The 18,415-nt window shown below is 41.4% G+C and overlaps 2 protein-coding genes across 2 annotated transcripts in view; both read right to left on the minus strand.

Moving 5' to 3' along the window:
* The window catches only part of LOC139370550 (signal-induced proliferation-associated 1-like protein 2), a 103,788-nt gene extending 92,853 nt beyond the window's left edge, over window positions 1-10,935 (minus strand). Inside the window, exon 1 of the mRNA XM_071110117.1 lies at window positions 10,762-10,935. The gene's annotated coding sequence lies outside the window, so the exon portion shown is untranslated. The remainder of the gene's footprint in view (window positions 1-10,761) is intronic.
* A 523-nt stretch (window positions 10,936-11,458) lies between these two features.
* Window positions 11,459-18,415, minus strand: part of LOC139369369 (uncharacterized) — a 33,834-nt gene continuing 26,877 nt past the window's right edge. Inside the window, exons 18-19 of the mRNA XM_071108651.1 lie at window positions 16,597-18,276; window positions 11,459-13,149 (exon numbers count right to left, since the gene is read on the minus strand). Coding sequence (XP_070964752.1) covers window positions 16,621-18,276 — 1,656 coding nt within the window. The 3' untranslated portion in view covers window positions 11,459-13,149; window positions 16,597-16,620. The remainder of the gene's footprint in view (window positions 13,150-16,596; window positions 18,277-18,415) is intronic.

An 18,415-nucleotide genomic window follows, 5' to 3' on the forward strand; every position in this document is an offset into this window, starting at 1 on the left:
ATAGGCAATTAGCAAGACACCCCCAATAAAGGAGTGGTTCTGCAGGTGGTGACCACAGACCACTTCTCAGTTCCTATGCTTCCTGGCTGATGTTTTGGTCACTTTTGAATGCTGGCGGTGCTTTCACTCTAGTGGTAGCATGAGACAGAGTCTACAACCCACACAAGTGGCTCAGGTGGTGCAGCTCATCCAGGATGGCACATCAATGCGAGCTGTGGCAAGAAGGTTTGCTGTGTCTGTCAGCGTAGTGTCCAGAGCATGGAGGCGCTACCAGGAGATAGGCCAGTACACCAGGAGACGTGGAGGAGGCCGTAGGAGGGCAACAACCCAACAGCAGGACCGCTACCTCCGCCTTTGTGCAAGGAGGAGCAGGAGGAGCACTGCCAGAGCCCTGCAAAATGACCTCCAACAGGCCACAAATGTGCATGTGTCTGCTCAAACGGTCAGAAACAGACTCCATGAGGGTGGTATGAGGGCCCGACGTCCACAGGTGGGGGTTGTGCTTACAGTCCAACACCGTGCCGGACGTTTGGCATTTGCCAGAGAACACCAAGATTGGCAAATTCGCCACTGGCGCCCTGTGCTCTTCACAGATGAAAGCAGGTTCACACAGATGAAAGCAGGTTCACACTGAGCACGTGACAGACGTGACAGTCAGTCCTGCAAGAGGAAGGCATTGATGCTATGGACTGGCCCACCCGTTCCCCAGTCCTGAATCCAATTGAGCACATTTGGGACATCATGTCTCGCTCCATCCACCAACGCCACGTTGCACCACAGACTGTCCAGGAGTTGGCTGGATGCTTTAGTCCAGGTCTGGGCGGAGATCCCTCAGGAGACCATCCGCCACCTCATCAGGAGCATGCCCAGGCGTTGTAGGGAGGTCATACAGGCACGTGGAGGCCACACACACTCTGCACCTCATTTTGACTTGTTTTAAGGACATTACATCAAAGTTGGATCAGCCTGTAGTGTGGTTTTCCACTTTAATTTTGAGTGTGACTCCAAATCCAGACCTCCATGGGATGATAAATTTGATTTCCATTGATAGTTTGTGTGATTTTGTTGTCAGCACATTCAACTATGTAAAGAAAAAAGTATTTAAGAAGAATATTTCATTCATTCAGATCTAGGATGTGTTATTTTAGTGTTCCCTTTATTTTTTTTTAGCCGTGTATAAGCATTCCACAATCATAACACCCACAAATAGTTTAATTATTAACCTGCTTTTTTGCAACAATCACTGATCTGGCTTTCAAGTATGTCTACAAAAATTCGATTTTAGGTTACAAATTTAATCAGAACCATGCACATCCACTAATAATTACCAACTTGTTGTAGCAGGCGTTGTAGAACACAGGTCTCATACACAAGCCCTCAAGGACAAGGCCACGTGCTTGTGAGTAGACAGCTCATCTTTATACAAGTCTAGACAACATGGATCTATTTGCTTGCTAACAAGGTAGAACATTTGAACTGGTATGAATACACCCTCCTGTCCATCTCCAACTGTTTGAACAACATAGCCTGTTCACTTTGAGATATTGAAATCAAGTGGCCTACCTGGATAAGATCCTTATTTCTCAGAACGAGTTGCCAATTCCTTACATAAATGTGTATTTTTATGCGAATTTATAAAAACAGACTAGACAGCTAGCACATAAGTTTGTGGATAAACCTCAAAAGCAAATAGCGAGTTGAAACTGCTTGTGTTCGGAAAGGAAGAAGTTGTCGTTCGTCTTTGTTGTGAGTGTCGGTGTATAATTCTGTAAATCACCCGGCCCTAGTTGGTAGGCATGCATTAGTCTGATAGCCTGAATAAGACGAAATTGTCTGATTCAGATCATTCCTCTAACATGCAAGCCACCACTGTGACAGTAATCAAAACCATTAGGGCAATACGGTTGTTTAGCATTCAAAGCCACTTAGGCCTCCAATACATGTGGCCTAAAAGGGAATAAAACCCACACCCTTGGTGTTCCAAGCACTATCCTCCAACCAACTAAGTCCTTCTTGGTTCCTATAATAGCTGAACCACCAATATGGTGTCATCTTTTTCTACCTTTTGAATTTGTCTGCCAAAAATGTTCACAAAGACTGAATTTGTGTTTGCTAGTAGTCGCCCTTTAATTAAAGCTACCGGCGACAAACAACTTCCTGCCAATATCAGCACACCACATCATTTCCCTCAGCCAGCTCTGCTCGCCAGCACTTGATGAGATGACTTCCCATCCCAATTCATAAACGATATCAGTGGAGATAGAAGAGTCAAGTGAACCAGGAATGTCAAAGTAGATCCCAGAGGGCTTCCAGAGGGCTTCCTATTGCGATGGTACTTTCGCCTCAATGAGGGGAAGGAATGCAGGGAGGGAAGGCCGGTAATCTTCTTTTTATCTCCCGTTCAAGGCTGGGGCCAGTAAGCCCCTTCTGCTCTGGGCCAGAGAAAACACAACACATTCCCCCAGGTTGTCTCGCCTCAGAGGAGCTGCAGTTAACCGTAGCATGGCCAGAGGTTATCACAAGCTTGACTTCTGGGTCAATGACATGGCAGACTTAGCTTTTCTGACTTTATATGAAAATAACTGGTAAGGCGGGCTTTGTTTTTTTTTTATCTGAAAGATTGAAAAATGACTATAAAGAACACTTATTTCCTTTTCATCTTTTACAAATATTTAATTTGGAAGACAGCTATACAGGTGCAAGCCCTTCTAAAGACTTAGTAACTTAGCGACACTAAGGGGAGAACTTCAGGGCAGTGACTGGTCATTTACAGGACTTTTACTTTTGACATGCAAGTCCTCAGAGAATCGGAGGATTCCCGGGGTTATACAAGGGTTATGTGAGTGACCTATCACAGTTCGACGTCAGCAACCTATAGGGATTATGTGAATACATCGCTCTGGGAGCAAAACAAACAGAAAAAGGCTTTATTGCAGCCTTCTGATTTTTTATTTATTTTAACCTTTAATTAACTAGGAAAATCATTGATTGAATTTTAAACTATAATTGACAGACATGGGTCAGCCACGTTGAGGGCACTTGCACCTTGACCCCCAAAATCATGAGTCCATCTGCCACCCCATGAAATTGGTTCCTGTCTACAAATGGGTCTATGCCATAACCCACCCAGTGTCATTCTGTCATTATCCCAAAAATCATTCTAATGATAGTGTATTCCAGAAAATGAATATTGTTGCACTATTATTTATCACCATCCACTGTAAATTACAAAGAATAACAATACTTTCCTATTAAAGCAGTCAGAGCAAACAACTCTTCCTTTACAGCACAAGAGAAAGGTTAAGGAAGATTACATAAATTAATTTAGGATATACGGCTCATCATCCATCCACCCACACAAACAAACCCACAAAGAAAAATAGAAATGTCATGGGAAATCACATCAGTATAAGGAGGGAATTGTAGGCCACAAACAACATCATTTGTACTCTATTGTCATCGCGGGGACATTTAGTCTACATCCTCATTAATTCTTAGACAAATGGCTCGAAAGTTATTGTCTCCCCTGGCAAAGAAAAATGGAAATACTAAATGGTTCCCATGTCGTTGCTGAAATAACACAAACTGTGGGATTCTCATTTGGAGTTGATAGCTCTGGAGGGACTAAATGTAATAAACTACGATTAGTAAATCGAGCAAAAAAATATGATGCAAAGCATAGAAATGGAGAGTAATGTACCCCAAGGGCTAATGTATGCATTAATACAACAACAGTCACTTGTCATTCACTAATAATTGCAGAACCATTGTCACTGACACTGTCATCTGAAAAAAGCCTTGCCCAATCCTCAACTCCATTACTAAAGTGTTAAAGAGAAAGACACAAGAAACTTGTCAGCACAGCTGTCAAGATCCAATAGATAACTTAAAACGAGAAGGTGACCAAATATGCTAACCTTTTTGATTTGACCAGTTAAGACAAGCCCCAGATGCTCGTCTCTGTAGACACCCACTCTACTGCTTTGTAGCTCATCGCTACTCAATGGTTACGAAGGCCTCCAAGTGCCATAACGCTAAATAAACCCACTGTCTGTTGATTGCTTTTCTATAGCATACACATCCGTGACAACTACTGGTGTTGCTTCACCAACCTTTTGGCAGGTGTTTCTACAATAGCATAAGTCTGCTCTTCCTTTTCATAGACCTATCAAGCTCGATTTGTTGTTTTGTGGTTCCCCAGTGGACACCAACCGAGGAAGTGCCTGTCAATTAGAGGTTTATTAAGAGGTGAAATTCTTCACATTTTCACCCGGAGGCGTTTGCTGACATCCTGAAAACACCTTCAACCGTGGGGAAATTAGAGGTGGCTGTCTCCTTTAAACACAGTTCGTTTTGAGCAACGTTGCACTTGTCTTTGTTAGTAGTCTGATGTAAAGTTCAAAATGTCTTAAGATCTTAAAAATTACCTATACTGAACACTCTGGAAACAAAGGGTGTACTTAGCAACTGTATCAGCCCTGGCCTATTATTACTACCAACTCAAAGATTTCAATAATCATATATTCAGCCAAATTAAAATGTCACGAAAATAAACTCTCAGCACATCAGTCAAAAATACCCTTTGCACAAACCAATGACAACAAATACATTTACAAAATGCCCAAAATCCTCAAGTATACTTGTCAGCAAAAAAACCCACACAGCATCCATTTGTCACATTTAATTTGCAACGCATCTAGTAGGTACTGTAGTTGGAGGTCGATTAAAAGCTTCCCCAGCCAAAGCACACAAGCATTCAGGCACACTTGAGTGGTCCACATTCATAGAAATCCACAGCCATTTTCAAATATTAAACATGTTGTCAACAGATTTTCTTTTTCACCCAGAAAAGGAAGGAATGTGTGGATGACTTATGAATGGAGATGGGCTATCTATTCTATTGGTGGTGATAATGCTTGGTCGTCAGTTTTTAAACCGTCTTTAATAGAAACAAACGTGTCTCTGAGGAGAAGTCGAAATGGATTGCAGTGTGGGCTATGGTGTCAGGTGTCGAGGCAGATGGCTGCATGTTTGGGAAAGGCCTTGCCAGCAGCTTGATCCACTCCCTTGGGAGTCTGTGGTGCTGGCTAGAGAGAATTTCAGATGATAGCGTAGAGGCTCCAAACTGTTACAGAGACTGGGAATGGGGTTACCACACAAGAGTAGGCTAAATGTTATCCTTCCTTACAGGAGTATATTAGAATAGCAGTAGTGTTGATTCAAGTCATTGTTATTTCTACAAGGACCCACGGAGCCATAGCTATGAAGAAATGCTGACATATTACACACCAGAAATTATGTTTGCATTCTTCGAAACGCTAAAAGTAGAAAGTTCAGCAAAAAGGTTGCCTCAGTGTTTAAATATTTAATTGTTTTAACTCCTTCACTTAAATTAAGCCAATCCACTTAATTGAACTTAAACCTTGACCGTGGTCTGTGACCTAAGTCACCTGACCAGTTTATGGAGCCAGCCCAGACACCACGCAGGCCCACAGCTGATAATAGATGAAACACACAAACAAGATGAGCGACTAAAGCCGTCTGCACTGGCAAACCTGTTAATCTCATTTTTCACCCTGCCAGGGCCATGGCCCCTGTGACTGACTAGCTGGGCTGACAAAGCAGGGTGCTAAGACCAGGTGATTCACGTTTGAATGTCACCGCGAGCAGTAGAGCAGAAGTGAGATGCCTTTCCCCGAGCTGGCGTCACCTCTTTAGGGCTCTCTGCTGCGATCATGGGGAAGGAGATGTTTCTTCATCGACCTGCAACTTAACTCTCTGTGGAGTTTACAGAGGAGTGGCGCCTGCCTGGCTACAGTCTCCTTTCTCCTGTGGTATGGAGAATTGGGGAATGAAGGGAGGTGATTGTGGAGGCAGCTCCTCCCTCCAGCTCCATGGTGAAATCAAATCATTAAAGATCCCAGGGTGGCCCAGATGCATAAGGACGTCAACGGGGGTTCCAGCAGAGACTTCCGGACTCCATGCAGGGGACACCAAGAAAAGGCCTGGCTACCGCTGTCCTTCGCACAGATGGCCCCGGCTCGCTAATCCCAGTCTGCGTCCATGCATTCCCTTGTTACCCGGTCATAACAGAGCTGATAAAGGCCGTTTTAAAATGAGTTTACCCAGTTCTAAAACCCCTTGTCTGTAACACCATCATTGCAGCCTTTCTAGTCATGCACATTGAAATAGGTCTACAAGCTGGCCTGCACTCAGGTTACACATGTGGATGATTCGATGTGCACACTAACCTATCGCCAATGGCCATTTTCCTGTTCTGCACTAGACAGGATTTTTGTATAGAGAAAGAAAAGTGTGCGGCACAAAGTTGCAGACACCTGGTTAGGAATTGAAATATGTGCAGTACACTACTGGGCAGGGTAAGTAAAAGGTCAAGTGAAGGACAATAGGATAACTTGTTTACTCTACAGGAGTATGGCACTTAGTCCTTCCTCTCTTGACCTTGTTTGGAGGAACACAAAACACATCCGGATTGATTCTCTCTCACTCAATTATCTATAATCATGCAAACTATGCACATGATCTTCCCTACCATGTAGGATGCTGGTGATGAGATCACACTCCAATTATTTAACCTCCCCGGGGGAACCAAAGAGGCAGGAGTACAAAGAGGTGGGGAATATTGAGATAACTAGAGAAACTCGACTCGCAAACAACAGATCCAGCTAACATTACACTCCAATGCCCTACAGTAAGAAGTACTCTGGGTTTTCAAACATCAAGAGTGGGGAGAAGGAAAAGGGAAATGCAGATAGGGATTTGTGGATTACTTTCATCTACAGTGAACACCTTGCAGAGGGAATGACTTTCCCTGGCCTGCTTATGGGTACCTTAATGCATACATAAAATACACTGAATACACTGCTCTGGAGTGTGGACTGCATCTATAAACGGGCTTGGCTCGTCTCAGCTGTCCAGCATTCCAGGAAAAGGATTAGAAAACTGAGTGGAAACAAAAGCTATGCTTTTTAATTAGCTGCCGCCAGTAAAGAAACTTGGAGTCCCATTGAGCGGGCTTGAGTGCTGACAGGCACTTTTGCAAATTCAGATAAAAGGAGCTAATCTGGCCAAACAAATCACCCTTAAGCTTGTCTTCTCAGGCGCTTGGCAATACAAATGCTATTGATTTTAACCATATGAGGAGGGTATGCAGGCTAGTATTGGTTGCCAGTTATGAGCATTTTAGGCATGTTCATGGGTGGATGGATTTTGGGAGCCAAAGGACCACAGCACTTCCCTTGTTGCCATAGCCATTTTTTGTAGGGATCCTCATAGGTTTTCCGAAATATTAAGTCCCCAAAACAAAAAGGGATCTTGACTTGACCAAACATACTGAGATGATTTTGCATTGTGAACTCGGTTTGAATGATAATCTAGGCTACTGTATTCTTGGCTGCCTCTTGAACTACCAAGGTCTATCCTGGAGAAAACAACACTCCTTTTTCAAAGTTGAGCATTTCTGTCAGATTCGTTCTCTCATGACCGATAAACCACTTCACAAGTCATTGTGTTTGACATCTCAAACACGCAACACATCAGCGAGCTATACGCAGCTGTACTTGGCCGGCGTTTCTCCAAAAGTCTGAAATCAAAAGTACCGCATTGTAGGCTGATGAAGACAACAGCTGTCAAGATTAGCACTGCCACACTAGGTAGAAGAAACAGACATGGCTTCAACATAACCCAAACCCTTACACAAATTGTCCTCATGTACGCTTGTGTGTATGAGACTTATTTTGATAGCATAGTGATGATATCACTATGTTATCATTATTAAGCGATCAAAACACAATTGTTAGCAACAGCCTACATACTTAGGACAGTTTCATTAGAAACTATACAAAATGGTGTGTAGAGCAAACTTAGCCAATTTGAGAAGTTATACTCAGTGGTGTAGTGGAGGGTATACGCAAGTATACGGCGTATAACCATATATTTTTCAGTGGTCATTGCGTATATTCACTTCTTAATGCCCAGGATAAATATCATGACCAGGATGGATACCATCAGAGATGGAAACATCCATTTGAAATGTACAAAGGGATCTAAAGATGAAAGAACCACCATGGGTTGCTAATATGACTAGGACAATGCCTTTGGCTGCTAGACAATGAAAGAAAGTAGAAAGAAAACCAATTGAACAGGAAAACGCACGAGGAAAGCTTTATAAAATACATTTTGCCTATAGTCTACTTTGAAGCATGGTAAGAAATGCCTCATAATATGAAATAAAATGTCCAGGTTTCAAACAATTAAAGAACAGGAAAAATATAGCAATGCTAATGACAGGCCTAAACGTCCTCAGGTAGATGGAAAGGCTTTCCCAAAAACCTTCTCAATTAAACATTACCTAGCAACAATGTAGCCTATGCCTACCTTGCAAATATTATCATGATTATTATTATCAATCCAGTAGCCATTTGTTTTGCAAACTCCATCTCATGTGCTACAGAACCACCACTAACCAGTGTTAGGTACCAGAGCCCTTGAAATATAGGGTAACTACATTCAAAAATAAAACATGTCTTAGATTTGTCCCAGATCTCAAAAGTTGTCTCCTGATGTGGTTTACGCATTTTTGTGGACTTAGAAAAACAACAACATTAGATCTTATTTATTTATTTTTTAAGTGTGAGCGAAAACTCGAGAAAAAAACATGGCGCAAATCTGAAACCTGTGAATTTCTGACTCAGTTGACAGACTTATGTGTTTCAATAGTAGGTCTACTATTAGCAGGCCCAAGATGTACTCTTAAGAAGCCTAACATTTCCGTTACTCCTAAAGGTCAAAGGACGTCATGTTATTTTCAGAGACTGGCTCTGACTGCCAAAACAGCCAAATGCACCATCTAATTGCAATACGGTCCTAGAAACATAAACCACTTTACTTTCATATCCCAACAAAATAATTTCACAAACGCAAAATACAGTGTTTTAACCAGCTTTATCACAGTTGTAGCTAATGTGACGTTTCTAGCAGCCTTCTTCTGTTACACACAGGTGTTCGGAGCATGTTAGATAGCTAAATAGCACAGTGGTCCCTCTGTCTTAAGTATTTCTTCTGTAAACACTTCCTGTAACACGGCGATATGGCCTTGTGGGAACACTAACCCTATAAAAGGTGCGTATCAATGGAACGTTTCTCGCTGATATGAAAGATAAGGTCGTTGTACTTTAAAACTGTACCACAAGCAATGCATGTTAAGCAGCACCCATCCGAAGCACGCGCTCCAGCAGGTATATCTCACTGGTCACCCCCAAAGACAATTCATTCTTTGGCTGCCTTTCCTTCCAGATCTCTGCTGTCAATGACTGGAACGAACTTGGAAAAGAAAAAAGCTGGAGACTCATATACCCTTCACTAACTTTAAGCACCAGCTGTCAGAGCAGCTCACAGCTCACTGCACATGTACATAGCCCATCTGTAAATAGCCCACCCAACTACCTCATCCCCCATACTGTTATTTATTTTGCTCATTTGCACCCCAGTATCTCTACTTGCACACTCATCTTCTGCACATCTATCACTCCAGTGTTTAATTGCTATATTGTAATTATTTCGCCATTATGGCCTATTTATTGCCTCACCCCCTTTATCCTACCTCATTTGCACACACTTTGTATAGAACTTTCAACTGTATTATTTATTTAAATGTCATTATTTCGGACGGGAAGTATGCAGACACCTTTAAGCCTTCTGCATGTTTTGGCTAGGCGAACCAAACTAGGGTGCTTGCATACTCCCTTATAAGACCTTCGCTTGAAAAAAAAAAAAAAGCTGTATCTTGAAACGCCGTACCACATACACTTCCTCAAAATAGTCTGAATTAGTCTAAGATAACTGAAGAAATGTCATTAATTTAAAAAAATAATTGTCAAGGAGATCGTAGTTGGACAATTTTACATATAAGATGTTAGGTGCAGTATTTTTCAATTAAATTTTTCTGCATAAAAACATTAGTCCTTGAATTACAAAAATCATTGAAGAATCCCTACTTTCGACCAATCACTAATGAAGGGGCGTTATCTTCGGCTACCGACTTCGGCTTCCCTCAAGAAAAGAAATGTGCGCACGAACAGCCGAAAAAACTCGCGGAAGACAAACGTAACATTTCTTAATATATGCACGAACTGTTCCAGATGGGGACAGATGTGGACGCCTTAAGCCTACATGCACAGCTTGGGATTTATCATTTTAGGTGTGTGTCACTTTTTCAGAATTCTTCACAAAAATATTAGTGTAATTTTGGCAAAATGTTTGTATACCCACTTCTCCAGGCACCACTGTTTTTACTTCTTCCAACAGAACATGCAGTGAGTTTTGCAAACAATCACAATTGGACTCAAAGGAAATAAGTTGAAGTTGCGCGAGCAATGTTATTCGTAGAATCACGAAGCCGTATTGTTTCAATTCTGGCTACAAAATATCAGTCCAGTTTATAATTTATGAACGGTGTTTTGCTTCAAATGAAAAGTTAATGTCATTTGGGCTAGAGAGCCCGCTGTTGAGAGCGAACTCACAGCACAATAGAATCGAAGACCCTTTTCAGATCTCGCTGTTGTTTTTACCATTCGAAACCAGATTTAGATGGTCAGGCCGACTCATAAAGCAGCATTCGGTTATGATACAATTTGAACAGTTTAAATCAATTTATGCCTTAGTTATTCTTATACGTTTGGCTACTTTAATCGAATTACTTCTACAACAAAAAAAGCAAAACCTCAATGAAAAATATCTTACCTCCGACGAGATCTAGATATCCAATTCCATTTTATCCAAAACGATGAACTTGCAGGCTTAACATCCTAGTTGAATAATAAACTGTCTTTATCAGTGACTTTATGCAATTGTAACTAGACAAAGCCCCGTCCCTACAATTCATGAACTGTATCAATAGGCCTAGCTGTGTGTCTAATACAACTAGTTTCTGTTGAGTCGCGCTGGCAGAATCGGAAGAAGTCCCGCCTCCCCCATGCGGTCATTTGTTTAGGGATAGGCTGACCTACCGTGACGTGTTGGCTCGTTTGTTCTCTGAGATGTCAATCATCACTTGTAATTACTGAAACATATTCACAAATAATGCAGAAAGAATGAGCATACAGTAATGAAAAATGAGCATAAATAATAGTAGTGACTATCTTTCCAGTGCTGCTCGACAATGAATTACGTAATGGCCTAGATTGTGTCCAGATAAAGTAGCCTATATAAATGAAGGCTCTTAAATGGTCCATTACTGGCCCCAACTGGAAGTTTGCAGAGCCACGAATTAGACTACAAGTTGTCTTGCTTTTTGTAACAGTAGTAAAGGGAATATATCTGAGCCTGACCATCTAAAATATCTACTCCTAGAACTTCATGATAACCTGAAAAAGGTCTCTCTATTACAACTAATGACAAACTACTTCAATTCAATATGAAGAAGCTGCAAATTCTTTGCTTTATTTCTCTTTTTCTTTTCTTTTTTACAAAAGTGATTAAAATGATAAGAGAGAGTCTACTGTACAGCAGATTAAAATAGCAGTTTATGTGCCCTGCATGCAATTCATACACGGTTGAAAGAAATAAGACACCAAGTGGCATTAAAGACAGAGCAAATACATTTTGATCATCTTGTATGGTATTCAATGGGGTAAGTCCATTCAGTTCAGTGTATTGCACTATTTGTGACCCTACATGTCTGATTTCTTCAATACAGTAATGGTATATTGTTTTATGTTGTATCATATACACTCAAGTTGTGTTAACAGCCAGTAACCAATGGAAAGAGTCACAAAAAATACTATAGTGTTTCGGCCCTCCATTGGCCATTGACATCCATCAATTATTGAGTGGAAATCTGTCTTTGGTATGTGAAGTTAATCGGGTGTCCTGACTCTCTGTGGTCACTAAACATACCATGGCACGTATCATAAGAGTAGGGGTGTTAACCTTGATGCCCTGGCTAAATTCCCAATCTGGCCCTCATACCATCATGGCCACCTAATCATCCCCAGCTTCCAATTGGCTCATTCACCCCCCCTCCTCTCCCCTCCCCTGTAACTATTCCCCAGGTCGTTGCTGTAAATGAGAATGTGTTCAACTTACCTGGTAAAATAAGGGTTAAATAAAACTTTATTTTTTTAAAGGATGATACCTAGTCGAAATCCCAGTTAAGAGTTTAATATGGGGAATTCTAGCCAATTTCCCTTAAAGAACCATTCCCATCAAAGTATTACACAGGAAAGACATGAATCATTTTGTACAATGTGGCATCACAATACATTCATGACTCCTTTGGTCTTGTATGGATGTTTTCAGTCTCCTGTAGTGAGATTCTTGCAGACTGCTTGCCAGTGGTGTTAAGTACTTAAGTAAAAATGCTTAAATACTACTTAAGTAGTTTTTTGGGGTATCTGTACTTTACTATTTATATTTTTGCCAACTTTTAATTTGACTACACTAAAGAAAAGAATGTACTTTTTATTCCATACATTTTCCCTGACACCCAAAAGTACTTCTTACATTTTGACAGGAAAATGGTCCAATTCGCACACTTTTCAAGACATCCCTGGTCATCCCTACTGCCTCTGATCTGGCGGACTCACTAAACACAAATGCTTACTTTGTAAATTATGTCTGAGGGTTGGAGTGTGCCCCCTGTTAAATAAAACATTTATTTTCAAATTGTGCCGTCTGGTTTGCTTATTATTAGGAATTTGAAATGGTTTATACTTTTACTTTTGACATTTAAGTATATTTTAAACCAAATACTTTTGGACTTTTACTCAAGTAATATGTTACTGGGTGACTTTTACTTGAGTCATTTTCAATTGAGTACTTTTTCCACCTCTGCTGCTTGTACACGATGATCCTCTGTCACTGAGGCAATGTGAAGTAAAAGTCCATCTGGAGTCAAAGTTGGAAAAGGGGGAGAATAAGCTGATCCTAGATCTGTGTCCGTATCCCACAAAGCATCTCAGAGTAGGAGTGCTGATCTAGGATCTGTCCATATAATCTTATTAATTTTGTTCTAAAAGGCAAACTAATCCTAGATCAGCACTCCTATTCTGAGACGCTTTACGTTTAGGGCCACTTTAATCTCTGGCTGGTTGGTCACTGGTCTGTGCGTCAGTGTGGCAAGGGCACCACCTAGTGGGAGAAGGAACATCATGAAAATAAGTTAAATATTAAAATCGAATTGTTCAAGGCAAAACCAGTTCAATCTATTTCAGACAATGGTTCACTCAGAATGTTCAGGCTATATGTGTTAAAACAGACACATACACTACAAGCTTTTCCTAATGCAGTGTCCATGTAGAGCTCGATTTAGAATTGAAGTGTAAAAGTCCAATCTAAATCACTTATTTTTGTTTACTTAGGCTACACTTTGCAGTATGTGTGTGTGTATTTTATGAGAATTCTTGATCATCATGAAACCAAATGACTGTCAGCATATGGTCAAAATGATTTTTGATGTACAAATGTATGCATATTTCATGAGAATTAGGATCATGAAACTCAAGAGAAACTGATGTTATTTCTACTTATCAATGCATGCATCAGACCTACCCAATCCCTAATATTTCTATGTGCTAATGCTTATCAATTTATTTTTTGTTGTTTCTTTAAGTATCCATCAGATGGTGTTTTGATTCATAATCCATTGCATTTACCCAACTCACACCTCAAACTTGCATAGGTGGAAAAGAGCCACCTCAGAAATCAGTTGGTTTGTGTGTAGAAAAATTGATGCAAGAATGTACAGTTGTGGCAAAAAGTTTTGAGAATGACACATTAATTTCCAAAGTTTGCTGCTTCAGTGTCTTTAGATATTTTTGTCAGATGTTACTATGGAATACTGAAGTATAATTACAAGCATTTCATAAGTGTCAAAGGCTTTTATTGACAATTACATGATTTTGATGCAAAGAGTCAATATTTGCAGTGTTGACCCTTCTTTTTCAAGAACTCTGCAATCCGCCCTGGCATGCTGTCAATTAACTTCTGGGGCACATCCTGACTGATGGCAGCCCATTCTTGCATAATCAATGCTTGGAGTTTGTCAGAATTTGTGGGTTTTTGTTTGTCCACCCGCCTCTTGAGGATTGACCACAAATTCTCAATGGGATTAAGGTCTGGGGAGGTTCCTGGCCACAGACCCAAAATATCAATGTTTTGTTCCTCGAGCCACTTAGTTATCACGTTTGCCTTATGGCAAGGTGCTCCATCATGCTGGAAAGGCATTGTTTGTCACCAAACTGTTCCTAGATGGTTGGGAGAAATGGCTCTCAGAGGATGTGTTGGTACCATTCTGTATTCATGGCTGTGTTCTTAGGCAAAATTGTAAGTGAGCCCACTCCCTTGGCTGAGAAGCAACCCCACACATGAATGGTCTCAGGATGCTTTACTGTTGGCATGACACAGGACTGATGGTAGCACTCACCTCGTCTTCTCCGTACAAGCTTTTTTCCAGATGCACCAAACAATCGGAAAGGGGATTCATCAGAGAAAATTACTTTACCCCAGTCCTCAGCAGTCCAATCCCTGTACCTTTTGCAGAATATCAGTCTGTCCCTGATGTTTTTCCTGGAGAAAAGTGGCTTCTTTGCTGCCCTTCTTGACACCAGGCCATTCTCCAAAAGTCTTCGCCTCACTGTGCATGCAGATGCACTCACACCTGCCTGCTACCATTCCTGAGCAAGCTCTGTACTGGTGGTGCCCTGATCCTGCAGCTGAATCAACTTTAGGAGACGGTCCTAGTGGTTGCTGGACTTTCTTGGGCGCCCTGAAGCCTTCTTCACAACAATTGAACCACTCTCCTTGAAGTTCTTGATGATCCGATAAATGGTTGATTTAGGTGCAGTCTTACTGGCAGCAATATTCTTGCCTGTGATGCCCTTTTTGTGCAAAGCAATGATGACGGCACGTGTTTCCTTGCAGGTAACGATGGTTGACAGAGGAAGAACAATGATTCCAAGCACCACCCTCCTGTTGAAGCTTCCAATCTGTTATTCGAACTCAATCAGCATGACAGAGTGATCTCCAGCCTTGTCCTCGTCAACACTCACACCTGTGTTAACGAGATAATCACTGACATGATGTCAGCTGGTCCTTTTGTGGCAGGGCTGAAATGCAGTGGAAATGTTTTTTGGGGGATTCAGTTCAATTGCATGGCAAAGAGGGACTTTGCAATTAATCTGATCACTCTTCATAACATTCTGGATTATATGCAAATTGCCATCATACAAACTGAGGCAGCAGACTTTGAAAATTAATATTTGTGTCATTCTCAACTTTTGGCAACAACTGTATGTATATTACACAGAGGCATTTTGTGTGTGTATGTGTGTGTTTAAAGTGCAGATACACTATCATTCAAAAGTTTGATCAATTAGAAATGTCCTTGTTTTTGAAAGATAAGCACATTTTTGGTCATTAAAATAACATCAAATTGATCAGAAATACAGTGTAGACGTTGTTAACGTTGTAAATGACTGTTGTAGCTGGGAACCGCTGATTCTTTTATGAAATATCCACATAGGCGTACAGAGGCCCATTATCAGCAACTGTGTTCCAATGGCACATTGTGTTAGCTAATCCAAGTTTATCATTTAAAAAGGCTAATTGATCATTAGAAAACCCCTTTGTTCTGATTACAGAAGCAATAAAATAATAACCGCAAAACACCAGTCTCAACGTTAACAGTGAAGAGGCGACTCCGGGATGCTGGCCTTCTAGGCAGAGTTCCTCTGTCCAGTGTCTGTGTTCTGTTGCACATTTGAATCTTTTCTCTTTATTGGCCAGTCTGAGATATGGCTTTTTCTTTGCAACTCTGCCTAGAAGTCCAGCATCCCGGAGTTGGCTCTTCACTGTTGACATTGAGAGTGGTGTTTTGCGGGTACTATTTAATGAAGCTTCCAGTTGAGGACTTGTGAGGTGTCTGTTTCTCAAACTAGATACACTAATGTACTTGTCCTCCTTCTCAGTTGTGCACCAGGGCCTCCCACTCCTCTTTCTATTCTGGTTATAGCTGTTCTGTAAAGGGGGTAGTACACAGCGTTGTACAAGATTGTGCAAGATCTTCAGTTTCTTGGCAATTTCTTGCATGGAATATCCTTTATTTCTCAGAACAAGAATAGACTGACCAGTTTCAGAAGAAAGTTCTTTGTTTCTGGCCATTTTGAGCCTGTAATCGAATCTACAAATGCTGATGCTCCAGATACTCAACTAGTCTAAAGAAGGCTAGTTTTATTGCTTCTTTAATCAGAACAAAATTGTTCAGCTGTGCTAACATAATTGCAAAATGGTTTTCTAATAATTACCTTTTCAAATTATAAACTTGGATTAGCTAACACAATGTGCCATTGGAACACAGTTGCTGATAATGGGCCTCTGTACTCCTACGTAGATATTCCATAAAAAAAATCAGCTGTTTCCAGCTACAATAGTCATTTACAACATGAACAATGTCTACACTGTATTTCTGATCAATTTGATGTTATTTTACTGGACAAAAAATGTGCTTTTCTTTCAAAAACAAGGACATTTCTAATTGACCCCAAACTATAAGATGGGTACTTTTGTTGATCTACGTACCTCAGATTTTTGGACCACAGTAATTCAAGGTGCTCTTTCCCGGGCTGTGCAATTCCAAATATCCTCCAGCTCCTCTTCCTCCTCCTCAAACTGCCAATGATCAGGATGAATATGATCTGGTTCTCTTTTGGGTGAAGTTTCTTTTTCCAATACCATCATAGGTGCCGGACTGTCGGAGCATACGCAACAGTTGTCCTCAGAGCACACAATGACTCGTCCAGAACTGCGCACACCCATCCATGTGGAGTCTTCAGACCCAGTAGACAAGCCCTTGATCTCTACAACTCGAAGGTCACTTTGGAAAGCGAATTGCCTCTTTGCAGAAGGGAAGTATATGTGGTTATTGAGGTCTTGAATCTTAGTGTGAACACTTAAACAGTTGTGGTTCTGTGATGGTTCAGTGCGGGCGTGGTCATGCATCATCGAGCTGCTGCAGTTTGATTCAGTGCGTTGCTTGTTAGAGTCCAAAATAGCCACTGGAATGGAAATCTCGAACGTATCCTCATGGTGGATGCCAACAGTGCTGGAGAAAATGTTCTCATGTCCAGCAGCAAGGGCAGGACTCCTTGTGGCGCTTCTTAGGTCGTGATAGACGTTGTCTTTCTCAGGTAGAGAGAGACACTGAACCAAAAGAGAAACAGACTCTGAGCTGACCTTCTGCGAGTCCTGCCTAGCTACTTCACAGCTCTTTTCTTCTTTTGGACTGAGGGCAAAAGTATGTCCAATCACTTTGTGAGTCTGACTGGGTGTATTTGAGTCTGCCAATTTGTATAGATTCAAAGGTGAACAATTTTGAACAGCAAAGTCCACTGTTTCGCATATACTTTCCTCCCCTGGACTGAGGGTGAAATTCTGCCCAATCACTTTCTGAGTTAGACTGAGTGTATTTGAGTCTGACGGTCTACAGTCCCCATCAGCTTCAAGATGCCTTTCCTTCTCTGGACTGAGGGCAAAAGTCTGTCCAATGACTTTGGACGATACTTGAGTCTGACCGAGTGTGTTTGAGCCTGATGGTCTGTACAGATTCAAAGGTGGACTGGCATGGTCTCCATTGGCTTCAAAAGGCACTTTCTCAGTTGTGAGGTATTTTGCATTTATCTGTGAGATTTTCCCCCAATCCTTGGGCAGGTCAAAACTCAACATCGACCCAAGATGGATAATGCCATAGTGGCTCTTGTCTTGCCTAATGGTCATCTCATTGGGCCCATGCAAGAAATGCCCCTGGATGGTAGGAATGCTTGACGTGCCTGAAGAGTTGCCATCCATGACACTCACCACAGAATTATTTTTGATATACAGTTGGAGTTCTGTATTACCTGGACTCCCTTGTGTGGCATGACATTCCTTCTTATCCTCCAGTGGCCAGGTGTAGGCTCTGTGTTTGACATTGGTGGGCACGGTAGTAACCCCCTCTGGCTTGGGCATTGCGACAATTCCAGTCACAGTGTGTCTGTGTGTCATTTTTTTCCTCCTCTTCATCGGTCCCTTCAGGTTTAAGGTAGAGGTGGAACTGGTTCTGGGTAAGGTGGGGAGCAAGACAGTCCTGACTTGGGGAATGAAAGTAGCGTTGATTGAGCTTGTGGAAAAGGTGGGTGACACGTGGCTCGTGTCAGTAACATGAGATGATGCCACGTCTTCAAAAACAGGACTTCCATCTGTGACTTGCAGATAGGTGCTCACCTGAAAAAGATTAAGATAATTAGATGTATTAAAATACAAAACTCTGCAAAAAGGTGACTTTCATGTTCTTTGAAATTAAATGCTTATGCAACCATGATCAAAGACATCTTAGATTCATTTACGGAGAACCAATTTCTGA

Source organism: Oncorhynchus clarkii, chromosome 17 (genome assembly GCF_045791955.1).
Source record: "Oncorhynchus clarkii lewisi isolate Uvic-CL-2024 chromosome 17, UVic_Ocla_1.0, whole genome shotgun sequence".
Classification (NCBI taxonomy): Eukaryota; Metazoa; Chordata; class Actinopteri; order Salmoniformes; family Salmonidae; genus Oncorhynchus; species Oncorhynchus clarkii.